General features: G+C 42.6%; 1 protein-coding gene and 1 long non-coding RNA gene across 5 annotated transcripts in view; one reads left to right on the top strand and one right to left on the bottom strand.

The window, feature by feature from the left end:
• The window catches only part of LOC138942647 (uncharacterized), a 273,249-nt gene that overhangs the window by 232,556 nt on the left and 13,294 nt on the right, over positions 1 to 27,399 (top strand). The window lies entirely within an intron of this gene.
• The window catches only part of LOC138942642 (homeobox protein araucan), a 72,802-nt gene continuing 62,041 nt past the window's right edge, over positions 16,639 to 27,399 (bottom strand). For all 4 annotated transcript variants that reach the window (XM_070313020.1, XM_070313019.1, XM_070313022.1 and 1 more), the window contains 2 exons: positions 27,280 to 27,360; positions 16,639 to 20,396 (listed from right to left, as the gene is read on the bottom strand). In XM_070313020.1, the coding sequence (XP_070169121.1) occupies positions 27,321 to 27,360 (40 nt within the window). In that variant the 3' untranslated portion in view covers positions 16,639 to 20,396; positions 27,280 to 27,320. The remainder of the gene's footprint in view (positions 20,397 to 27,279; positions 27,361 to 27,399) is intronic.

Below are 27,399 nucleotides of genomic sequence, written 5' to 3'. Positions count from 1 at the left end.
TACTTTCGAGGCTAATGTGTTCGGCGGAGAGAGTACGGATTGGCGGCGTGTTTTGCATCTCGCGGGCATGTTTCGGCCGGCTTATGAATTTATTGAGGGCCATTCATTAGACATTAGGAGGTAACAGTCCCGCGGACGCGTAGGAGTCCGGGAAAAAGGATATTTCTCTCTTTCTCTATCTCTCCCATGCGTATCCGCATAAAACGTATCCAAGTGTAGGGATTCTGCATGACACGACGATACAAAACGCCGCGGTTTAGTTCCACGCACGGTGAAGGAGAAGGAGATTATTGATACCGATAGCCCCAACGGCGCTTCTACCTGCTGTGTTTACGTTCGTAGTGACGATTCGATGGGTCTCCGGTAATTTTGCTACAAAAAATAAAGGAAAAAATGAGCGCGGGATACATGATTTACCGCGCGTCGCGATTACGAACACGTTTTAATGAATTATAGCGACCGCTTACGCGAGAGACAGCGATAATAAGGAGATACGTACTATGTTATTATTAATCTGCGAGTGCTCGAGAAACACGGGTTGTTTCCAATCGAAATGATTCACATCCTTGTTCACGTGATATAACTCGCTGTTTGTTTCTGTAATTTATATAAAAAAAAAAAAAGAGTTTTATCTTGTCTCTTTTTTTCTTTCGATCGATCGATCGATTCCAATAAAAATTTACCGAATCACAAGACGGTGCTGCCGCTTTTGCGGATAATCCGCGGAGCGTTATGATTTTATTACAAACCCAGAAAACACGGGGGATGTGGTTGGGGTGGGTGAAAGGGCAGGAGAAAGAGAGAGAGAGAGAGAGAAAGAGAAAAGTGAAACAGTACATTAAATTAAGTCGGCTTTACGAGGCCGGCATGGAAATGAATACGCCACCCCATGCTCGTAGTCTTCCATGCCCACCTTTGTGTGCCTCGCGATACCATAAAGCCTGCCGTATCGCGCGTGTACGAGACCGCCGCCGATACGCATACGCCGCCCCGTACGCATCTAGTCGCACGCGCGTTGCAACCGCAATACGCGCGGATTCGGTCACGCGAGAGGCGCGGGACACATTAATCTGAGTTTAATGCGCAGTCATGACGCTTTCGTGACGCTTCGATCACCATGGAATGACCGATGGTGGTCGGTGGCTTTTTCAAGAAAGTAAGATATGGCTATAGATTAAAGTGATTACGATTAAAGTTATTGTTATAAACGTGCATTTTAATTAATTGTAGAAATATGTATCTTATACGCCAATCATACGTATATGTATCTCCCTCCTCCCCCAAGGAAGTGGAATTGTTATATTTTTAGAAAGAATTAACGATACATTTAGAGTATCGTAGTCCAGTGGACAACGAAAATATTTCATGCATGAAACGTGTGAAGTGAATGAAACATCGTATTTACACACGTGGGTGACCCATCTCGCTCGATGCGAACCGTTCGCGGTTCTAGAATCCGGTCAGATTTCGCTTTCGAAGGATCTTTCTGGAGAATACCTCTAGGTTCTAGATCATCGTCGATCTCCCGCCTCGTCGTCGAGTAATGAGAACAATGCGAGGCACGTGACACATCGCGGCCATTCTTATTCGGATTTCTCTCTTACTTCTCTTTCTTTTTAGCTCTCTCTCTCTCTCTCTCTCGTCTTCTCCTTCCGCTCGCTGGACGAGATAGTACGACGATGCGCAACGAGTTATAGCGGCACGGAGCGAGGTAAATAATATATTAATATAAGATACGAGTGGCGGTACGGCGGTTGGCAGGGCACCAGGAGGTAATGGATGCCTGGGCTCGCTGGAAGTGACGGCTCTCCGCTGGTTGCGTGGCCATTCGTGCTTAAATTCCTGCTTCTTCCGAGGAGGCCCCCCGCGGTCCTTGGGTTCCGCTGTCACCACCCCCCGCCAAGGGCCCCCCCTCGAAACTACGGCCGGCGTGCCCCTACGGCACCGCGTTCCTCCGCCACGTTCCATCATCGCGGATACCCTCGACGAGCATCTCGTCGTTTCACAGCCTCATCTCCGTTCTTCTCTCACTTTCTCTTTCTCTCTCTTTTCGCTTCGATGTCCGCTGCATCTTTCTCTCTCTCAGTCATTGCTGATTTTTTGCGGTACTTTTCTCGATAATCTCTTAATCCTGACGAGACGACGTGTTTAATAGCTCGTCTCGCTTCCTAACATTCCTCTCTCGTGCGTTTAAGAGTAATATTTGGACGTATATAAATCTGTATGTTTGTAAAATTTTTGAGATAGAAATTGGACACAGCGACAAAATACGATATTCCATTAGTATCCGTGTTAGAAGACCTAAATATACAAATGTACAGATATATCTTGTAAAATAATTTCCATATATATCGCAAAAAGAAATGAGCTCCGTATATAGTTCCGCGCAAAGTCACCTTGATATCCATCGTTAGAGCGGTGACAGCACACACACACACACACACACACACACGCGCGGTTATCTCTTCACCGGACGAGACACTCCCGCGAAAGAGCAGCAGGTACGTCTATTTAGGGTCAAAAATAGCCCCGAAGTAACCGAACCGTGAGGTTAGCCCTCACGAATCTCCATCTTGGAAATAATTAGGGGAACCAAGATCGATGTTCCGGTCCCCGAAAACCGCTCGGCGATAGCATCGGGAACGAAGGTGAATGAAGGAGCCCATTGATGCGTCCGAGCGTCTTCTCCGCGTCGCTATCAGCACATTCACGGTCCGGCCTAAATATCTTCCTGAATTTTCTTTTTTTTTTTTTTTCGACGAGCTCTTCTCCCTTCCTTTCCCCCTCTCTCTACCTGCCCCCATCCCATCTTCCGAGAAATCATGCGTCCTTTCCGGGACGAATTCTCGAGATAAAAAGGGTCTGAATGAATCAAGGACAGCCGCGTCAGAGGCACCATACGCCGATTTCTTCTTCTTTCTCTTCGTTTCTCATTCGCGCGCGTATATCCTTTCGCGACGAGTACGTCTCGTGTTTCTCGTGCGGATAGATGATGCCGAGATGTCGTCATTTTCGAACGATTAGATCGCGCAGATGGGAGGGAGGGTCGTCCTTTTTTTTTTTTTTTTTTCTGCAACGCGGAGGTACGATTTCACGCGCAAGCGGAAGTCGGATTCCTCCTCGGTGTTCTTCTTCTACCTGACTGATTTCTTCGATTCGACGACTATGTCTAGTCTCGACGGGACTCGATGGTCCTCGAGTCGAATAACCGAGGCTAACATAATGGTGATCGACGAGGACCCGGCGTGATGCGATAAGTGTCGACTGTATTCATCACGGTCCGAGTGTGACTCATGTTTTCGTGAGATTATATTATCCACTATAGAAAAAATCGATATATTCAAGATGCGCGGTAATAACGATGACGGTAATAACGGTAAAGTAACAATTTAGCCGGAATACAGTTCCGAGCGACAATAGTCTCTTCCGGTACACGGAAAAAAAGATAAGTAGTAGAGAAGAATAAATCGATGATGTGACTCCTCTATACGTGACAGAATGAGCAATAACGTGTTTATCGCTAAGCATTGTTCAGACCAGATCCAATGGTGACTCCATAAAACCTTTCTCTTCCTCTATCTTGCTCTCTCTATGCAGTCGTAGATTTTCTCTATAACGATAAAACTAACTTATAAATTTTAATTATTTTATTTTACACGAAAGAGCATTGTCAGATTTCTCTAATTCGAAAACATGTTAAAATATCTTTGGAACAAGTAGTACGTATATACAATATATAAAACTTTAAAGAAATTTGTCCTATAATTTGCGATTATATTTTAATGTATATATCATGTAAATTATTCTTGTGCTCTCTCTCTCTCTCTCTCTCTCATCGATGTCCGTGTAATGCCTCGCACGTGCGACACTTCGATAATTACTTTGGATGTAAGTGGCGAAGTGCGATAACGGCGATATCCTAAACTTGGACGCTACGATTCATCATTGTACAAGTCGAACTAAATATTAAATCCGGAGCCAGGATTTCAACTACTCGGACGTCTATGAAACGATACATATGTTCATTTTCGACGATTTCTTGAGTGCCCGTGCACGTGATTTTGAGTGTACCATACATTTCGCCAAGTTAAATATTCGCTGATAAAATAATAGCCATAAGTGCGACGTATTATTTTAAGTACGATTTATATGGTTACAGCTTACCTCGAGTACTTCAAAATATGACTAACCGATGATTATTGTGAATTTTTTCAACAAATTTGAATATCGAGCTGCGATTTGACACATGTCGAGAGATATAAAGCATTTTTGTTCGATAAACGGAGAGCTTCATTAAAATATTATTTGGCATATGATGAATTTTATGGTAATTAAAATCCGATCGAATTTTATATGTGACATGATCAAGCGCGATACGGATGAAGAATTAATATTTTAACTGAATATTCTGTATAAATATTCTGTATAAATGAATGATAAACTAGATAAAAGCTCGGTTAACTACGAGTCAATTATTTAAAATATATTTGTGTGCGAAGGGACGATCGTTACCTGTGGAAGATTCATCGCCATTGACGGTGGGATATCTTTTTGATTAAAGATTTGTACGACGGAATTGCGGCGATAAAGCGTCCAAGAACGCCGTAGCTGACGTATAATGCTCATCTCAGGGCACTATCAAAGCGTAGTTTGAGAATTTGCTCGTAAGGCATAAAAGCCGCATAAACGACGTCCTGCGTCCAAGGCAATAAAATCAAGTTGAATTTAATTACGCGTCCGTTATCCTTTCGAGGATCTAGTCGCTTTATCATTGGACGATGCACTGGACCCTCTCTTCCTTTCCGTCATTAAAGTATCCAAAGATTTATTAAATTTGTAACCGCTCGCGAACATTATCAAAACAATAAAGCGAGGTATAATGGTGGAGGTTTCGATGAATAGCACGCGCGAAGAGAATAGCTTTCGGTAGTTTTCGTCGAGGAATCGTCTGCGAATCGCGCCGAGTTTACGCAAGAATTCGCGCGTGAAATAATCTCGTCGTAATTCGACTCGATAAACATCTCGATTTTTAAATTCGTCGACGTTCGGGAGGGGTTTCGAGAATTCGTACGACCGGATGTGCTTCGGCGCAGCCGGCCCTCGTAAAGCGCTAAATAATCATCGGGACGAAAACTGGCAATAAAATGTCCGTCGCCGGGGCCGGTAACGAGGCCCGAGTCCGAACGGAGTCGACGACGGACCACCCAAAGAATCTCGAATAGGTCCTCGAGGGGAGAGGTCATTCATTATGCATCTCGAATGTCTCCTCGCACCTTTGTTAATCTCGCGCTAAGCGTTAATTTAATTAAACCGTCGCTCGTCGCCTCGCGACCGCGCCGTTTCTTCTATTTAACGCGCGCTCATCCTCCTTCCTAAAGGTGTCACCTTTATCCTCCTCTGGCAACCAAAGTCGTCGCCGACAGATAACGCTCGTGACGATAATTAATGATAGCGATGTATTCAATCTACGATTTGCCCTTCGCGCGGAATTCAACAGCGCGAACATTTCAAAAGTGAATGTTTTCATGTTTCTGTATTTTTCTCAGATGACATTTAACTAAACACTTCAACTAAACGACAATTGTTCAGATTATTCTACTACAACTTTACTTTAAACCGCAAAATTCTTTGATTCGCAGCATCCCGCGAACAGCCATTCAATTTGCTGTAGGATCTTTCGCTGTTGGATGCAAAGTGACAAGATAATGATTTTAAGATGCGGCTTTCATGCAATATTTATATTCACGAGGATAAAGGCGAGGATTTCGAAACGAGCTAAAGGATTTTACGACACGTGAGAAGTCTATCTGGAAAGAAAAGAAAAGAATATCTAAGTACAAGTAGAACATTTACTGTAGGAAACGAGGAACTCTGCTTAAAATCGATGTTTTCCTCGCGCCTGTAACATTACGCAACAATCCATTAAGCTTATCGTATCCGAGGCGAAAATTTCTTCTTCACTCAGCGTGAAAGAGCATAGCTTCAGTTTCACGCAATGACGCCAACATTTTCTCGCTCCTTCGTCGAAATCGAGATCCGAAACGGCAGGACGGAGTTGTCGTGTCGCGATAGCGCGCAGAAATCGGCGCCGACCACAGGAGGCCATGCGAGACGCGAGGACGAAACGCAAGACGAAAGAATATCTCTATCAGAATGTGTTTTACATTAATACTTTAGTGTTTTAGTGGCGATCGTCGGCCGTTAATGCCACTCCGCGTTGAGTGGTCAGGCTCCCGGCTTTACAAATTTATACACTCTCGACGTTCACCGTCCGATATCATATCTACGTTCCAAGTCTCGCGCCCAAGTCGTTTGACCTTATTCCAGCCACTTGGGCCTTCGTGCGACGACCTCGACAGACTTTACATCGCGCACTTTCGAAGAGGATCCCGTTAGTTTTTATCGGATTTTCACGGGATTGGCACACGTACATACACATATTATCGATAGTTTTCTTTACATTGGTAGGCTAACAGAGTTTGAACGGCAACGTGATGTATCGGAACACGACGAGCGATGTAGAGAGCAAAAGTATATTGTTCTTAGAATGTGTTTCTTCGATACCGCGATATAATAATAACGGACCTGAGATTCTCGATACCGATATCGACCGTACTTTAAGGATATTATCGTGACACATTCGGTTTAAGGATGTTCGTGCATACAAGTTCGTGTTTTAAACGTCGAGCGATTGAGCGATATTTACGCTTTCTTAAACGGGTCTTCATCATCGCGCCCGAGAAGCGTGAAATCGAGCGCGATTTCAAGAAACTCATCCAGAACCTCCGTTTACGATTATCGGGTGTTCTTCGGGAGCGCGGCAGGTCCGATGGTCCCCGAGAGAGAACGGGCGTTTATAGCGACCGTAGAAAATACGCCGTGTATCCCAGCGTTGATCCGAGGACTGGTAGTGGCGACGATGATGGTGGTAGTAGTGGGTGACGATGGTAGTGGTGGTGGTAAGTATGGTACCCCTGGAGCGGGTGTCATCATTTATCTCGCACCGGAGATCGGGCCCCCCGATACAGCGGGACGTTTTAATGGCCGAACCATGTTGGAATTAACCAAAACAAAGACGAAGCATCAATTAGGCGACTTTTTCTTCCACTTCTCCTCCTCTCGTCCTCTCTCTCTCTCTCTCTCTCTCTCTCTCTCTCTCTCTCTCTCTTTGTCCGCCTTGCTGCCTCGGCCACGTCGAAGAAGAGGAGTGAAGGTGCGTATATGCGTGGTCCTCCTATGCCATCCTCGGCCGGCTTCCTCTTGCACAGCGGCGAAGAAGTCCACCCCCGTACACCGCCTCTCGCGGCAGCGGAGAAGTCGCACGCTTTAAATTGCGTACGCGTCCTTTGGCGCCCAGGTAGCCGGCATTGTCTCAGATAATGGCTAATAAATTGTTCGACAAAATCACGCGACCCTGGAGGATCACCGTGCCGCTGCGTTTTGTACGATTCGACCGGAGCCGAAATTTTTCTCGTTTATACGGCGAGTCGCGCGAGATTCTCTTCCCCAAAACTGCTTGGATTGACAATCGATGAAATTTTGAGAATTCAAAATTTTTTTATTCTAAATATTTAAAAAAATATATACATAAAGGAGAGAAATGTGTATTTTTTAATAAAATATGTTGTTTTTTTTTTTTTTTTTTTTTTTTTTTTACAAAATTGCGATCATTTAAACTTCGTTTTTTTATTTTTTTATTTATAAAAATTATGATTTACTTTAAAAAGTTTTTTACATAAAATCATTTATCGATGCCGTAAAAAGAGAAAATTTTCGAATAATCTTTATTCAGTTGTTTCAGTTTGTCTAAATGTTAAATACGAAAAAGAATAATATTTTTAAACGCAAAGAAAAGAAAAGAAAGTTCATTGTTTAGAAAGTAACGGTATTAAGATAACGGGACGGAGATTTCAAGGAATACGTGCTCAATATTTACGAGCAGTATTCTATTTCAGTTGGTGTGTAATAGAATGCGTGCATTATAAACGTACAAATCACAGAATATGTTGCAACATGCTTTTTGGGTCAGAGTAAAAAAAAAAACCGTATTTTGCCCCACAAGGTCTATGTGTATTTTTTACAAGGGACGATATGTCAACAAGAAAGTGTCGACAAAATACGAGTTGGGGAAAACAAAGTATAACTGAGGGATAATCGAGACCTTGACTATATATGTCACGCGATAATTAACGTTGCTCTTTGTGAATATCTTAGCCTTTTACCTGCCTCGACCGTTCTCTCGATATCTTTTCATGGAAAAATAAAGGTGCAAAATGCTAACAATCTTTCTTGGTGGAGTCGCTGTAACGATTTCAGTCTGTCAGTCTTTGTGATTTTTTCGAGAGAATAAACGACGAACCTAATGTGTGTATTCATAAAAATCGTAACAATTCCACGAGAAGAAAAGTATATCGGTGAAACCGACATAGGTTTTCTAAATAAGGTTTAACCTAATAAAGGTTTCCCAAATGCGCATTGTCGGTTTTGACACTCTCCTTCCATTTACATCGTATACCTATCTGAGACATACTTGTGTCTCGTATCAAGAAATATTAAAAAGAGATTACTCGACCGCAAAAATGGAAATAAAGATAATATACAAAGAATATCTTGAAAATTCCGTACTAGCCAAGACTTTCGTTTTCTTTTGCCTTTTCGCGCGAACAATAATTTTCCATAATTTGTTATATTTTTCCTATAATTTGTTAATTAATCGCAATAAAAATTCCACACGATAAATTTCTCCAAACTTCTTCGATACATATTAAGTACGAACTTGCTTTCGTGTTTTCGGATATACGTTAATGGACGACGCGAGATGTCGAAACAGAAGTCAGCATCCGACGATACTAGGCGAAGAGTCATTTAATAGAGGAAGAGCGATGATGGATAGTTAAAATCGACCGTCCCGTCTGTCCGGAATCGCCGCTGCGGCCTCGATATAAACGAGAGGCTGATCGCGCAGGTGACGCCGCCCCGGCCCGGCAGATCTCCTCCACCTCCACTAATCACCATCGGTTTTAGATTATTCTCAAATAATATGACGGGGCTTTCTAACGGCGCGGCGGATGGCCGGCGAATGGACGAATCGAGCGACGATGGTGATAAATCGCAGCCGCGGCTGACGTAACGCGTCTCACCGCAGCGTTCGCATAGCACCGGATGCAACGAGACGAAAAGAGGGGCCCGGAGACGTCTCGCGTCCTCGAAATATTTCGACTGACCGCCGGTTCGCTCTCGATCGTCCTTTTCGCGAGGCAGAGATTAATCTTGCGTGACTCCGCTAAAAAAAAAGAAACACTTCTCTCTTAATGTTTGAGATTTATAAGCGCATTTTTTCGCCGTTCAATGAAAATTAAATGGTTAATTACAAATTGCTAAGAATGTACTCGAGTGCAGGTAAGAGAAAAAAATTAAGCTATATTTCGTCACGAGATGTCATCAGGCGTGATCCCCTTGGGACAGCTCGGCGGTCGATCTCTTTCCTTCCTTCCGTCTCTACCGGTTTCACGCATTCTCGAGACCGTCTGTGTCGCGGATCCGGAGTTTTTGAGCGCGCGGATCTCACGGGAGTCGTCGCGGAGAGAGTAGTTTATGCGCGGACCTCCCTCGTTACGCTATCCGGACAGCATAGTTTCTTTCTCCTTTGGAGGAGCCGCGTTTCTCCGCTCCGACTGTTGTTCCGGACTCGCCGCATCAATGGAAGGTATGGAGAGCGTGAATGAACGACGGCGGCAACGCGTATACCTACGAATACCACTCTCACGGTGCCGACGAGTTGGCCCAGAAGGATTAGAACCGTAAAGAATATACTCGTGAAAAATGCTTTCACGATTTTCTGTACAAGAACAAAAGGAGGACTGATTTAATCTCGAGTGATAGAGTCTCGAAAGCGTATACTCAGAAAAGCATCTGAAATCTTTACGATCTCATTAATTGGAAACTTTTTACTACTCCGCGGTCGGAGTCGCCGACATTTTTCCGGGACGGTCTATCGGAAGCGGATAATTGCTTCGTTAAGCCGAAGCATTAACGAAGCATCGACATTCGATGAACGCGTTACGTAATTTCGTTTAACGAGCGAGCGTTTCAAAAACGAGAACTCGATTAGAGACAGGCATGGCGGGTCCCAAATAATCCGTAACCGAGACCTTGAATCGGTATTCGCAAATTTTCATAGAAATTTCTCGTTTTGTCCCAAGATTCATTTTCACAATGAATGTCTCGACAGGCCACAGGAACGGTCGGCCATACGGCATATGGCCCAGGCCTTCCTTCCTACCTCGCGTCTTCGTGTCCCGTTGTAACTTCGTAACTTTAAATCACGAAATTTCGAGAAACAAAACAGTGCAAGAAACAGAGGGTGAAGGAGAGAGAACTTGGGCCGGAACGTGTCCCGACGGTCCACGAGGGTTGCTTTTCCGCTTGGCCTGATAAGATAGGGTCCTCGAGAACAAGGAATATCCGATATCTACTTTTGTGGCCGCACCTGACAGTTTTGTACCTACTCGTACGACAGATATTTCACGAAAGAGAAAGAGAGAGAAAGAGAGAAAAAAAAGAGAGGGAGGGCCAAATTCTTGGTCTGGCCTGAGATAGTCTCTCATTGGGTTAAACTGGTCAAAATTGGCTATAATTTGTCGTATCTCGTTTGCGGAAGCTACTTGACGATGCACTCGGAGACTTTTCATTAGAGTTACGAAATCGTAGATAAAGGGATCGCAAGCGAGAGAAATTTTGTGGTTGCATCGTTATAAATTTACATTACTTGGCTGGACAATCCTCATCTCGCTCTTTGATATTGATGTTCGATAATATTAATTGTACCCTATTAAATGTTTGAAAAGTTCGTGGCTTATAAATTATTAGCATAAATTATAGCAAAGTTTAAGCAATACCAGCGGACCAATTACAAGATTTCGCGGCGCAACTTTCATACGAGTGACATCGATTAGCTGTCAAAGGAAGTAGAGCTGTCGAGGAAATTAAATGATATATATTCGAGTCGATTTGACATCAATTCATTTACAATCCGTATTCATTTCTGTCCGAATGCGCGCTACGATAATTTTCCAATAATCCCTTGTCAGTTTTCATCGAATTACAATATATCCTTTATCAACAACTGCGCATTGGATAAAATATATCCTTGTATAATATTCCTTTGAAGCTTAAGAATCAATATATAGCTGCTACATTTTTTATCTTCAACTCTTGTCTTATCATAATATATGATATCGTTCAGATACCGTCGACATTATCACCCTCTCAATTGTCTCTAAATTCGTCGAATCAGTTTTGGCTTAAAGCCCTCTTCGGTAGCAAATCATTTTTATCTTCAACACTTCGATATATATCCATCCGCCTCGAGAAGGCAGTCTCGACATCGGAGAGCCCCGATTATAAACATTGCCATTAATGTCGCGGTAGCTAAGTGATATATATATATATATCCGAATATACATTCGTGCTTTGTAACACAACAAAATGAACATTGTCCCGCGAGGAAGTAATCTCCATCGTTGAGGGCGAAGTCGAGATGAGGTGAGTGGCATCGCGGTCTCGAGGCATAACTTTTCGACGAGTCGGCGGGCGCGATTGCTCGTTGTAATTTAATTTAAGTTACGAGCGCCGATAGCGTCGAAGCCACAAATCAATTAGAGTGCCCCGTTCTTTCGGGGGAAAGGAGGAGGGGGCGGTGGGGAGGGTGTGGGTGATAGCGGCGACGCGGAGCGCGCTATGTAAACATCTTTAGTGCCAGATAAGTGTGTGCGCGCATCCGCGCTCTGCCTCTCTACCCCGTCGGCTTATCGTCCCACTATTTTGTACTCCAGATTATTTCGCTCATTGGAGTATTATTTTTTGCCCGGTGTCGTCGAGACGACACGACCCGATTGCGTCAAATATCGGATTTCTTCCTGCACGATTCCGCCAATTCTCGTCATGATTCTTTAGCTACGATAATGATAAAAATATTATTATATATTTGCTTTATCGATACGCCTATTATCTATTTTGTTTCTCCTTAATTTTAATGCATTTTAATGTTATACATTTTTTTTTATATTCTTGTTACTTTTTAATAATTATTGTTTATTATGTAATTATTCATTTAATCATTTTATTATTCAAAAAAAAAAAAAAGAAAAGAAAAGAAAAGAAAAAATCTTAAATGGTTACATAATAATTAATTTAAATTTGCTTTATTGATACGTCTATCATTTATTTTGTTTCTTCTTAATTTTAATACACTTTAATGTTATAAATTTTTTTTATGTTCTTGTTACTTTTTAATCATTATTATTTATTATTTAATTATTCATATTTAATCATTTTATTATTTAAAAAAAAAAAAGAAAAAAGAAAAAATCTTAACAGCTTAAAATCTTACAGCGATTAATTTAAATGATGTTCCCTGTCAGAAAAATCACGCAGTTACAAATAGTCGTCCTCTCTTCAAACTCTTTCGAGTGAAATTGAGAAAAGGACTACGATGTATTATAATTAAGTCGATAGAAGAGACATTTGTGTCGTCCTCGACGCGACATTAGAGGTCAACACGGATGTGCTTCCCGTCGAGCTCGCTCGACGGGAGTGTCGCAGCGGAGGGATGCTACCAAAAGGAAATTCGACATTCCAGCGCAGCTGGATGCTCGTCTTTACGTACATGCTCGCGTATCCGCAGGTAGCTCTATCGCTCCGTGGGAGCGGAGAAACTCCTAGACAATGACGCGCCGTCGCCGTGTCGTCGTCGACATCGATTGCATCGATTCTATCCTGACGGATAGTTTTCGCCGAGAGTTCGTCCCCAACCGGTTTCGGGGCGCGCGGTTTGTCATTAACTTTCCGCGCTCGACTTCTTTGCGGTCTGCGGTGGCAAGTTTGCCGGAAGCCATCATAATTACGCTAATGCAGCGAGTTAGAGTTACACGGACGCAGCGCACTTAATTCGAGAGATACTATCTCCCTATGTTTATGATCTACATGTAAGTGCTAAAATAGAACACTCGTTGAGATTGTACCCGAAGATATGAGAAAAAAGTATCGGTTATAGATATATTTATTATAATTATTGATGTACTCTTTTTCTCTCTTTTTAATAAAGTAAAATAAGTTGAAATTATTAATCCATGAGATTATATCGGTTATTTAATCTCTCTTCAAAGTTATATTCTACAATCTTCGTTATGGAGCAATTTATAACAGAGATTTACCGTATAATAAATCGATTTTACATCGATAAACAACTATCCCCACATCGTTGTATATCATAGGAAACGACGCGATGTTTTGCATACTACGCGATATCCGCTCGATGCAGAAGAGAGACCGTCGTATTGTGACCGGGGACCCTCCGAGGGATCTCTCCGCGTTCCAATGAAATAGTATTCGTAATCCGGCGTAAGTTAGCGCGGCCCCGATGCCCCACGGTGAGGAAGACGAGGCCCAACGTGATGCCCGTGGCGAGGTACCCCCGCAAACGCGTGTACTCGTGAAGGGCCCATTCGTATGTGCGCGCTCGCAAACGTCGTTCCTAACAATATGAGAGCAACATGACAAAAAGTGAATGAAAGAGAGAGAGAGAGTGATGAAATATGATTATCGAAAACAACATTGGATAGATAAAGTTGACGCGCAGCGCGACTATCTTATTCCAACGTATTCGTTCTCTAGTCAAAAAATATTCTCGTTTGAGAGAAGTCGATCCTTCTAAAAATTTTATTTATTTATATTTACATTTTTTTCCATTCCTTAGATTTATTATTGGAAAATAATAGTAATATATTTTGCGATGTATTGTGACGTATACATATGCTTTCGCGGCCGTTAAGGAAGTCGAGAATATTAAACGATCTTGCGTGGAGCAGAGCGCGTTAAAAAAGAGAGAGACAGGGAGAAACGACTATGCTCAATAAGGGGCAGCCATTCGTAAAAACGCGTATCCGCACGTTGGAAACGAAGGTGTCCCGTAGAGGGGCCCCCATCTCCTAAGGGAGAAGAAGGCATACGTGGCGATGCATCACCGCGTTGCACCCCACGCGGCGCATCCCGGTATATTAGTCACCGGAGAACGCGCACCAACCGCCGCGGCCAAATTGAGTCTTTGCCATAAAGTAAGCCGTAAAAAGGGCGGCAGTCATGGGGAAATACTCGTGCGCGGGAGAGAGATAAAAGGAGGGAGAGAAATCGCGAAAAGGCCACGAAGCGAGGGGAAACAAGGGGGACAGCCCGCGCGGACATACAAATTTATGGTAATGCTCGGACGCGGGGTTAGATCTCGACGATCTCGCTCTCTCTCTCTCGTTATTATTAATATCATTCCTATTATTGTTATTCTCGTATTACTCGCTCGGACACAAAGTAGGAATCGCGGATCGAGTGAGATTTCGCGAAGCGCGCGATTCGGCAATTTCGTGAATATTAATTTCACCCAAGTATTTGTAGCGTTACGGATCATCAATCCATCGGCAAAGTATTCTCGTCGGCGATTATATAAATTATTACGTGTCACGGGTGGCATTTCTCTCAGACGCTCGCTATGACGAAAACAAATCGCGATACGAATTGCCCATGAGTGTCGACGGGGTAGCGGGCGGAGGGAAGGGGAAAGAACGGCGTTAAAAGTGTCGTTAACTAAATGATACATCTCTCCTCGAAATATCGCCGGTTCGATATTTATACTCGCGGCGCTTCTCGAATCGAAACAATTTGGCGACGTAACGCGGCACAGATTTGCTCGCGGTATATCCTCCCCTGAGTTGAATTACGTACGTTACAGCCGCGCGAGATCCCATATTTCTTGTCAAATGATATAGCACCGTTGTTATATGGCCGAGTCATGTAAACTTGGCTCGCTTGCATCTGCCCCATCGGCGCGCAGCGTGGTAATACGACTCAAGTGGAATACACCGATGTCATGGAGGGAGGAGCAGGAGGAGAGGAAGAAGAGTGATGTAGAGAGAGAGGGAGAGAGAGAGAGAGACCGAGAGCGAAAATAAAAGAAAAAGAACCGACGCGTGTTATGACTTTATGGCGTTATATCCTGCCACGAAATTGGAGGTCCTAATCCTTTGTCTTACCGTTGCGGCCGCCGCGAGGAGAGTTTTTGTTGCCCAATTTATGGTGTTGTTAGGATTTAACATACGGCAATATAGCCGTGCACGAGATACGATCGTAATATTGTGAGCCAAGAGGCACGCAACGTGACGATTGAACCACTGGATAATTATCTACGTATTATGAAACATACCGTGATACCTTTGTATATCTGCTCGAGTATACTTTTTGAATTTTATATATATATATATATATATATATATATATAAGAAAAATTCTCTATATATATTTTTCTTAAAAACAGATACGTCAAATATTTTTTGCATTCGTGCGAATATATAGATCCATGATGGGGAACGAGGGAGCCTCACGAATTTCCTCGGAATTTCACTTCGCTCTCATTGCTTGAATTTTAATCCTCGATAGCTGTGCGTGCCGCGAGTGCGTGTCTGTTGCCAACAGACCGGAAGGACACGGGTCAGGTGAATGCGTCGTCTCCCTCGGCAAGCCGGGTCTTGATGGTCCCGTTTTAAGGTTCGGGGATTTTTATTAATACAGCAGAAACGAACGCTTTTTATATTCCCCAGAACTTTAATATTAATCGATAATCCCTTTCATACGCTAGCGTTTTGAAATGAAGAAACGTAATGTGCGATCTATGGCAGCTGTCAAACAGGCACAGATTTCAGGATAACGTGAATATATATATATATATATATATATATATAGTATATAACTTATTCCAATATTTATCATCCGTATCGTATCCCCCAAAACTTTAACCGCTGCAAACTACCGAGTAAAGTTTATCCCCTCTCTGGAGGAAGAGGGATAGGGCAACGTGAGCGCGATCCATTGTCCCTCCCACTCCTCCCCCCCCGCGCCGAGAGCCATGTATTTTCATTGAAACTCCACCCACTGCAAAAGTACCATTGTTCGAATATTCAAAACGGAGACGTCCATTGTGGTACGTTAGAATAGGCACAATGTGGTTCCCGTGTTGCGGCTTGCGCGCGTGCTACGACTTACAACTCGTCCGTGACTTTTTTAAAATTCGCGCGATGCCGAAAATAAAAGCCGGGAGGGATTCGCAAACAGGTGCGCGCGTTTGTTGCAGCAACCTTTTCGATACAACGGCCCGATCGAATATCGCATCGTCCGGACCGTGCGCGGTGATACTACCTGTCGATCTTTGTTGAGCGAGGACGATTTATCGAGTCGAGGATATGGTGAAACTCGGGTTTCTTTGAACGACCGTTAACGCGCTACGACGTTAAAGTCGTCTCTTTATTTATAAATCCATGTCGCGAATAATCGGAAGAAAATAACGCTACGATTAACATGTTTCGTAATAGGTAGACTGACAATGAGGAGGAAAGTATGATGTGTGCACACGTGAATAATAATCTTCCTTTTAATATAATATGAATTTATAATGCGATAGACATAATAATATTAATAATAAAATAATAGCAATAAAATAATATCGAAATATTTTTTAATAATAATAGCAATAATATATATATATATATATATATATATATATATATATATATATATATATTCTGTTTATATTCACATTCAGAGCTATATGTACAGTTTAATTACTTTACAATCGAAGTACGAACAAGCGAATAAAACTTGATATAATTCTAGTATATATCTGTATCTCATTTTTATACCTGTACTATTCACAACAAATAGATTCTCTCACGAGGGTGCGACAATGTACACAAAACGTGCGTTTTATATATTTATATATGTATATTTATATGTAATATTTATATTTTATTTACCCTTCGCCTTCGTTAATTAACATCCGCGCAAAACGCTATACTCGACCCTCGTTTTCTTCGACTCTCTCTCTCTCTCTCTCTCTCTGTCTCATACACACACTCCCTCTTTCTCTCTCTTCACTACTGATTATATTTACAAAAAAAAAACATTATTATATCTATATAATTATACTATGATATACGTGTGTCAGCGAATGCACGAGCACCGACCATCCTCGTCAAACTATACCGATACCGCGAACGTCTTGTGTATGTGTGTCATCGTTTCCTCTTCTTCTGTTATTACACCCCTCCATTGAACTCTCCCGTTTTATCACAGATATAAATAAATGTATTCTTTACAAAACAATGTACAATGTTCCATTCGATACATCCTCGACCGTCGATCATGACACTCGCGCTCACTCTTCGTTTACATTGACGCCAAAGTACAAAGTAATAGGTCGTGAAACTTTTTCTTTTCTTTTTCCTTCTTTTTTTTTTCTTTTGCTTCTCTCCAAAACGCGACAGTAACCCGCGCTAGCGATTCTTTGAAAAGACGGACGATAATATACATATAATATAAAAAGAATATCAACAATTTCGAGCACCGTGCACGCCGCATTTTTCTTCTTTTACGCTACGCATTCGCGATGACTCGTGTATATTTTGTACAACTTCTCAAAACTATTAACCTTCCCTATCCCTTTTACCATAAAAGTAAAACCTTCACGTTAACACGACTAATTAAGCAACAAAAACTTAAAATTGTCCCTAAATAAAGAAAAGAATTAATAACTGTAAGAGAGAGATACAATAAAATATAGCATTAAACAACAATCGTAAAATATGTAATTGTAAGTGGAAGGAATTGTACGATTCTCTCTGTCTCTCCTTTCGACACGTTTGACACCTGAGATGCGCGAGTGCACGGCTGTCGCGCGAAAAGGGAACGAATTTGATTCTTAATGATTATTATCCCATCTCTCTCATCGCGTGTCTCTCGTCTGCTGATAATATTACTATACGCCTAAGCGTGTCACGTCATACAGATTCCACTCGTACACGATTCACCCATATATTTATACTTATAATATAGCGATGTATATACTCTCTATTGCGGTGGCTCTCTCACTCTCTTTCTCTCTCTCTCTCTCTGCAAGATCCTTAAGACGCGTCGCACCGATAAAATTTCATGATGTAGTAGGTACAGCCTTAAGATCTACGGCCTAGAGATACTTGCGCGTATCACCGTGTGTATAATGCGTAGGTGTATTATTTATCATGCCATCTCTATATGCGGGTATTCGGGTATACGTTAATATTTTATTCGGATAATTGAAGGAGTTAGTGGTAAGTTTAACGATAGAGTAGCTTTGTAATGTAATCTGTCTCTCCTTTATCTTTTTCGCCTTAAGCCTACAACAGGTAGATCAAGTTCCTTTCTCTCTCTCTCTCTCTCTCTCTCTCTCTCTCTCTCTCTCTCTCTCTCTCGATGATATCGCGCGACTCTTGGTGGCTTCGTCCCGTCGAAATCTCTCTCTCTCTCTCTCTCTCTCTCTCTCTCTCTCTCTCTCTCTCTCTCTCTCTGAAGAAGTGGTGCTATTTTGCACGTTGCCCGTGTGATTAGCGGTTGCGAAAGAGGCGCATCGTTTGTCCGCCGAGATATAGCAGAACTTCAAACGATCCGTCTTTCCAAGTCTTTCGAAGGTATATATATACACGCGTGCACGATCTTCAATGTGACACCGATATTCCCGTGATTGGCGCCCTTCATCATTATTTACAGAATCGACGATTCTACGCGCACGAGAACTCGTCTTCGCAGGAAGTCGCTGAATGATCGGTAATAAAACGCTGATTAAAAAAAAAAAAAAAAAAAAAAACGCAATTATGCCTGTCTAATAGATGCACGCGTATGATGCGCGCACAAATGTACATGTGAAAACAATGCACCAATGAACGTCGAGGATGATCGCGGAAAGGTCGCTCGCCGGCCAGTCGATCTGGTCAACTGGACGAAAGCGTTCTTCTATAGGCGAGCGAGAATCGCCCACACATCGCTACTTTCTTAAAATGGATCAGTGAAAATGTCACCAATTGAAACAATGAGATTTCAAATAGTGACATTAGAATAGAAAATAATGCTATTATATAGGATGTTTAAAAAATGAAGGTCAATCGCTTGGGAGATGATTGGGGACCCAAAAACAAGAAAAAACAGATGGTATGAGCATAGGTTCGGAGATGCGTTGTTTTCGAGTTATTTTTATGTTGAAATTTCAAATTGTTTCGCATTAAAATTTTTTTTTGTCAAAGTTGACAAAAGGGATGGTTTGTGTATTTATTTATTTTATTTTATTTATTTTTTTGTATTTATTTATTTTGTATTAATGCATTTCTTATTTTATTTGTATTTTTTTTTATTATGGTTTCTTTCTCTTTTTTTTTATCCCGGGTAGTGCTAAAGCAGCTCGCAACTTTTATTTGACTTTAATAAAAACCATCTCTTCTTTGAACAAAAATATTCAAAAGTAAAACAATTAAAAATTTTAACAAAAATGGCAATAACTCGAGAAGAACTATGTTCATACCAACGTTTTTTCTTGTTTTTGGGTCCTCAATCATCTCCCGAGCAATTGAACTCCACTTTTGAAACGTGCATATATCTGTTTACATTTCAAGTATTATTTTAATTCTCAATAACTATGCTAAAACATATTGCTCACAATTAAATTAATCGAACGTAAAATTTATTAAAGCCGATGTATTTATTAATTTTAATAAAGATATAAATAATAATATTTCAAGTGCTCACTGATCTCCTATGAAAATATATTGACGCTTTGCTCTATCCAGCATCTTGTTTCATTAATTATGGCGGTGAAATTTCACTGAAAAATCAGCCATTAACTGATTTTTTCTCTGTGAAATTTTACAGTTTGCAGCTTATCGGTGATAATACACCGATTCCATTTAAGAGAGTACGCTTCTACCGCATTCTTTGCCTTTGCCGTCAACCAGATCGGTCGGTCGTACCGAACGAAAGCATGGCGGCGCTCTCTTGCTAGCAACGAAGAGGGAAGAGAGCGCGTCGGACCTAAATCCGAGCGCGTCCCTATACTTTCTTCTTACCCGGCCGCGGTGTCGCTTCGCCGTACGTAGCCGTGCGTAAGCAGGCACTTTGACGTAATTCTCCTAATTCCTAAATCTCCTCTAAGCCGCTTCCTCTCGCCTCGCATACTGCCGCGCTACTCTACCCTCTCCCTCCCCCTCCCTCATCCCCTTGGTCCTCCTCTGCCCCGTCATACGTCTTTTCCTAGTCGCGCGTTCCAGAGGTCGAGGAACGAGATTTATGTATCTCGAAGAGAGTCGAGCACCTTCATTCCTTCCTTCCTTCCTTCCTTCCTGTGCCTGCCTCTACTCGCTTTGCGCTTCTTTCTCTCGCTTTTTCCGCGAGGTCGAGATAACGCTAATAAATCCCGAGACCACTCGGGAGTGCGTATTTACAGTCCGGCCGTAGGACTTCCTAGCGGGACCCTTCCTCAACGACGCCGCTTTATTCTGCAACAGAGAAATAGAAATGGTCTTAGAGATCGGCGCCGCTACGCTCCTTTCCTCCCCTTGCGTAAAGTTTATGGGAAAAGGGATTTGCTGCTATCTAGTACATTTGGCCGCCGTAAGGATACGTCTTACGTCGTTTTAGAGCAAATGTTATTTTTGAATCGAGCAGTCGTGTTTTACACGCCTCAACAATATTGAGCGTATATATCAGGTGTCTTTTCGCCACGCATTCGTTTAACAAGTCATGAAGATCGACGGTTATGATTTATCGAACGCAATTTCTGTCCATTTGGAAAAACCGGGCAACGAGTGAAAAGAGACGGGGAGATTAGCGAGGGGGAGGGTCCCAGGTGCTGACGTACGAATCGATAAGATCGCTATAATCGTGACTCGCAATTATAAGCTCGTTCAACGAGCGGATAACCAGTTTAAATGGCCACGATACTATTATTCGTAAACTCGTGACCAAACTATTACTAGTATTACTAGTATTACGCATTTACCTTCATAAGGGATCGTCGCGTGCGTCCAAGTGGCACACGTGTCTCATCTAATGCTGTCGATTTTTTCATTATTACCCGGTTATTTCGGATATTACAAATTGTTTCTTAATTCACTCCCACTAATTATAGACTGCTATATTTAATGAAAAATATACGTATATTAATACATGGGAATATATGTATTTATCGGCGATTTTAAATTCATCGGAATTATCAATTTTTAGTTCCCGAGTATATTGCTTGCGATTTTAATATTCGGGTACTCATTTTAATACCCGGATAATCCAAGATAACTTCGTTCATATATCGATAGCACTAATTCGGCTGGACTCAGATCGTCGGGAATCTGCTCATTACGTATTGCGCGGTTATTTCCACGACTTCGGATAATTGGTATTGTGACGAAGATTGTGTCAGTGTTAACAAATACGATATGTCGCGCGTGTGCGCATGTCGCGAGATAAAATGCGATCGTTATGCAAAACACGCTACTCACCCGACCATTATCGTACGGGTATCGTAACGCGTGCATTTATGTGCCCGTAACTGTTCGCGACAATTGTCAACTATTTCCGTATGACGTATTTCGATCGACACGCGTATTACACAACGAGGACTTTAATAGAAAATACGTACGTCGCAAATCCCAGCGCGCTCGGTGAGAGATATTAGATATTTTAATGTCCGAGCGTGTATACATATAAGTGTTGTGGGAAAATTTACATAAGAATTTTATCAACACATTTGCACAGATTAATGATTTTCGTTTTTCAATTTGATAAAGTTAGCCGGCGATCAAAATTCCTAGATAATTGGCCATTAGCTAGTGCTCTGTGCATAATTGATAGTGATGAATCGACATTTATATCGATACTCGATTACCATATCTTTCTCGGTGTACGCAAATATCCATTATATATGCCAATATGATCGGTACAACCGATATACACTATTTTTACCGTATTGCGCGAAATTAACCTTTTGTCATATTGATTGAAATGGAAACTTCATCGAGACTAATTGCCCTCTTAAGTGCATATGCGTGTTGACTCTGACAGTTCTTTCAAAGACAATGTTTTTACTTTCACTTTGCCCGCGTTTAGAAACGTTCCCAATCGTGAGACAACATCCTTACATGGTGCGTCCCATGAATGTAAATTACGTAAGATAAGATTATTAAGATTATTATAAAAAATGAAATATGTGCGCGCGTGGCCGGAAATTATTTTCTAATCACTTACGCGCGAATTGTAGAGTTGACAGATAGGGCAAGATTTTAGAGCCTTTTGCAATTTAATCATTTCTGAGAGGAGATCAGGTCGCATTTTCAAATGATATTGATTGGCGACAGAGTGTTTAGGTAACATGTACAATAATTATGCGGATACACGTGAATTCCGCAACGTGCGATTGAACGGGATTATATTCCGATATCCGTTTCGCCTCCGTGAATATATTTGAAAATGCTATATTTCGAGTCGTCTATTCTGCCTGTCGTATCATCCTCTCCTATCATTCTCCCCATTCCTTTTCATCCGCTGTTGCATGATCCTCGTTCATTCGCCGGACCGCGAAATAACATCCGTGCGTCGCCGTCAGCCAGGATGACAAATGTCGCGCGATTATGCGGCAAGTCGTTTCGAAAGTTTTGCAGTAACATCTGAATGTTACGCGCACGGATGTTTCGCTCATCACTGCGACGAGCGATAAACGTTTATACGATTAACATTTATACGCCGCGTTCCCCTTTCTTCATCGTCGCGAAATCATCGGAGCGATCTATCTGAACGATAAAAAGTCGTTTCGCACGACGATGCTTTTATCGATAACTCGTTATTATCAGCGCATCGGCTGCGACCTTGTCAGTTTGACGATAGAGAAGGGGAGAGAATATTTAGATGATTAGTAATCGATTAGAATAAACGTACCGAGGAAAAATTATTTCTACCCAGATGAACAATCGAATTAACATTGACATTAAATATATTGTTTCTGTTTCCTGTAAGAACTTAATTTTAAGCAAAGAAGAGACAGAGTAAATTCAACTCGCACTTGTTTCGTTATCCCGATACAAGTCATAATCGAAGTGACTTTCCTCTTTATAAGCGCAAAGCTGTCTGCTGATCTTCTCGGCACGCGATTGATGATGCTCTATTGTATAGAAACCTGTTTATCTGTTCTCCGTCATCTTTAACGGCATTTCATGGTAAATTCATCAAGTATTCAGATATCTATACATATGAATCACTTTACACACATGCACAAATTATTTCTCTGTAATTTATAAGCTAGTAAATCAATTGCAATTGCATCTCTTTAAATAATCTCTCTTTCTCTCTCTTTCTCTCTCTCTCTCTCTCTCTCTCTCTATATATATATAACAATATGTATATGTGTAATATATAAATTTGCATTCGGAAGATGACGGATATAACGGATTAAGATTTCAAGATAGCGTTCCTCTTGTGCGCGCGGATTCGCACTAATAATGATGATTTATTTACAATGGCGAGAGACGAGAATTGCGCCGATTATGGGAACTCTCGGTGGGAGAATCGTTGCGACGTTACGTCTGGTAATTTAATAATCGTCGTGATGGAGAAGATCGGCGTGAAAATGTCGCGTGGATCGACTCCATCAAGGCTCCTGGGTAAAACGAAAGGATCTCGAAATTCGGCGCGATAACGCGAATTTCATTGCCACGAATTTTGTCCGCCGCCGAATATCGCGCGGAACAAGCGAAATGCCCTCGTAAATGGCAACGTGCGCCATCGTGTAATTATTACGCTGCTTTCATGTGGCCGGCCGCGGATAATGCTCGCGTAATAATGCAGAAGACAGACCGGCATAAAATTATAAACATCAAACAATCATTAATTCAAATGAAAGCACCTGGTTGCGGGAATTTTAATAATAACTCATGCTGATAGCCTCCCCCCTCCCACCTCTCCTACCTTACATTACGCATTTTTTTAATGTTAGGTTAACATTCCGCTCCCGTATATCGACGCGAATTATAATTTTCTTACGACCATTTATATGCGTATGTACACTTATGTACGCGTTTTTATAATGATTTAATTATAATGTGTCCGAGAGAAGGAAAGAGATAAGAGCCCGTTTATTTTATAACTTTATTAATAATACCGTTAAGCATACACGAGACATAGCGCAGAGTATTTACACGGTGATGCGTAAGGGCGTAAAGATAACGAAGATCCTTTACGAGGGCGATCATCATATTGAAACGCGTTATTTTTATATTAATAAGCCGAGATAGTATCTCTCGCTATATCTGTTCGGTCTTTAAATTAAAGTATTAATTTCAGGAAAAAGGAGAGAGAGAGAAAGGGGGAAAAAGAAAAGCCCCGTCGGGCTATGATTTTATTTTCAATCAATAATATTCGCATCCGCCTGGCTGAACTGGCGAGTCACGAAATCAGACGAATGATAGCGACTAGCTAGCCTCCTCGTCAGGGTCGAAAAGGCGACGATGCACGATCTCCGATTAGCGACTCGAGCCGTCCTGTCGCGCATCTGGGAACGTAAATAAACCAGGGCTACCGTTTTCGGGAAAGATTTCGCACGCCGAGACAGCTGTACGCGCGATAAACACTCGAAAATGAGAATGGAGGTCGAGGACAAAGAAGGACGCGGCCGACGGAGAAGCGTGTGTCGGACCTGACTAAAACGACCGGCGATGGAGACTGGGAATTCCAGAAACGCGCGCGTTTCTCAAAGAGTCACCGGCGACGCTTTCTTCGAGGAGAAAGGAAACCGCGGCGACATGTTCGAGGATTTATTAAGGAGACACCCGAATCTCTTCCCGCCGCAGTCCGGAATCCCGAAACCGTTAAAAAGATCGTCTATCCTCTCTCGCCTCCGTGGCGGATGCGCACGGTGGTCGCGAATTTTAACGCAGATACTGTGCGATCGTGTAAATATCGCTTAGCTGGGAGGGAACGATCGTTAGAAGGAGCCAGCCTCCTAGCCAGGTCCCTCCGCATCCTAATAACGATTAAACATCTCCGCGCTAATTGGCAATTATAGGGCACGGGCTGGAGAGGACTTGGCTTCTTGCGCTCTCTGCCTTTCCCTCTCCGCGTATCCCGCGATTGGGTAAAGGACGAAATAAGGAGCGAAGATCGGGTCTATCCCTGATGATAGGTATAAAAAGCGCTGCGTCTCGCGCGACTAACACTTTCGTATACCTGTCCCTCTGTGCGCGCGAAGAGGGAAGAGGCGGAAAGATCGAGGATGGTCACCGGATGGAGAGCGGGTGTTGAGACCGGGAGAGGAGGGGGATAGCATTATAAGCGCGTCCGAGCTGCACCAATGCGTTTCGTATAACCGTACACACGCATGAATAGGAGGTGAGGGACGGGGGAGAGGCGAGGTGACGACAGCGAAAACTAGTTTATTTGGAACGCGGCTATAAATTAGGATCAGATCGCCACGAGATAAGACAGTACCGGCTAACACCCGGTTTCCTCCGAAAAGACGACCCTCCTCACCCCTTTATCCTCCGCCCCCATTCCTTCTCGCCGGCCTTTCTACTCCACGTCCGCGTCGTGGCATCCAACAAAGACAACGACGACGGACGGTTTTTCGCAGCTTCGATGCGTCGCCCTGGCTTCGCTCGTGATTCTCTCGTGAATCTTGGTCACCTTGTATCGCACAGGCGATATTTCGGAATAATTTTTCACCTTTTCGCAACTCTCGTCTCGTCTTAGCGTTTTGAAAATTTTGTATTTTATTTTTATTTCAATTTATTGGGAAAATTATTTTTCAATATTCATTGCATTCGAATGAAATAAATCTAAAATATTTGTTCTCGGCTCAACATTATCTATATTTATGCAGATAAAGATCGATATAAATTTTCCATGCAATAATTTCGAGCTTGTCGAACGCGGATCCTCATCGAATCGACACGAGTAGAAACCGGAAAATATATTTTCGCAGGAAGAGCGATCCGGGGCTCTTTTACAATTTCGACGAATCGGATAACCTTCGAAGACTCGCGCTCGTACCGCGAGAAGCGTTTTACGGATACCTCGGGAGAATTCGCCGAGAAGAATGAAGGAGAATGTGACCGAGGAGGGTAAGCCCTGGAGATGAATCCCGCGAATCGTTTGTAAGGAAACGGGCGAACAGCCGTTTCGACCCTCCCTTTATTCACCGACCGCGAATGAGAAGACGAAGACTCCGGCTTTCACGGAGATGCTTCAACGATCGCCTCTTGACTATCGCAGACAATCGCTTCTTTATTTTTCCGCCCGACTTATCGACTCGCGAACAAATCCCATACTAAAAAATACGTTTGTCCTACGATCGTTTACTCCGACACTCCCTTCGAATTGAAATTTGGTGGAAGCGATGGAGCGGCTTTTCATTCACAAAGCTTCTTTTGAATAAAATAATAAGATTTTCGTACAATTTAAACGCGCGATAAATTTCTACGTAAATCCTTCTCACCTGATGCGGCGTATGCAATTTAGACAAAATTTACAACGCGACTGTGCTCAAGCGTTGGCACTTCTTACGAAAGCTTCAAGGTGTCCATCTTAAGCTTAAAGAGACCTAAACACGAGACCGGACCGAACTCGTTCCTTCGGTCACCAACGCGACAGGTTGAGGTGTGCCCGAGTATATATTTCCAACACACATATGGGCGCGCACATAGTTGGTAAGAGAAAGACGCGGTTAGCCAGTGGTGATTCCATTCACTGATTGAAATCTCCATCCATTTGTCACTGTCAAGGAGGTGGCGATAGCCTCTTTCTCCCTATTTCTCTCTCTCTCTCTCTCCCTTCCTCCCTCTTCAGCTTCACGACTGTGGGCTACCCACACACGCTACTCCGATGCACGATACCATTATTATTTCAACTCGAGTCGGCCGGCTTAACGACACGCCAATCGACACGCCGGATATTAATTTCTTATCGATTGTTCTCGAGGTGGCCGTGCGCGAGTTTGGCACAACGGAGTTCAACAACAGTTCGACAGGCGCGCCTTTCGCCGTTCGCGCAAGCGAGAATCCTTGTATCGATTTTCGTGCCGATAAGCCGGTCGGTCATGTACCGTTGCTTCGGACAACTTGCCTCTTTTCTGTCCATTCCCCTCTTCCTTCTTCTCCTTTCCCTGCTCATCTTCGTCGGAGATTCTTTCTTCTGTTTACATTCGACGGTAAATCACGAATATAATTCATTGTGACATTAACGTAATTGTAATATACGGGATAGAATTTCGGCGTCGATCTTCTCGTCAAAAATTTGAAATCTTTCGACGCGTGTACGCGTATTGTTCGTAGAACAAGGAACGGCATCGCGAAAAGCGAAGATCGGTGTAAGTGAAAAAATGATAAAACTGCGACTTACCTTGAGAAAGACCGTCGTTCCGGATCATTGCGTTGGTCCTCTTAAACCGGCGACACGTAGCCGTTACCCATTGATTGCGAGCTGGAAAAAAAAAACGCATATTTTTAATTCTTTCTTATA

Source organism: Polyergus mexicanus, unplaced genomic scaffold (genome assembly GCF_030449975.1).
Source record: "Polyergus mexicanus isolate NDT 795.1 unplaced genomic scaffold, iyPolMexi1.0 SCAF_23, whole genome shotgun sequence".
Lineage (NCBI taxonomy): Eukaryota > Metazoa > Arthropoda > Insecta > Hymenoptera > Formicidae > Polyergus > Polyergus mexicanus.
The sequence above is the reverse complement of the archived record's forward strand: the minus strand, read 5'-3'. Positions and strand labels throughout refer to the sequence as shown.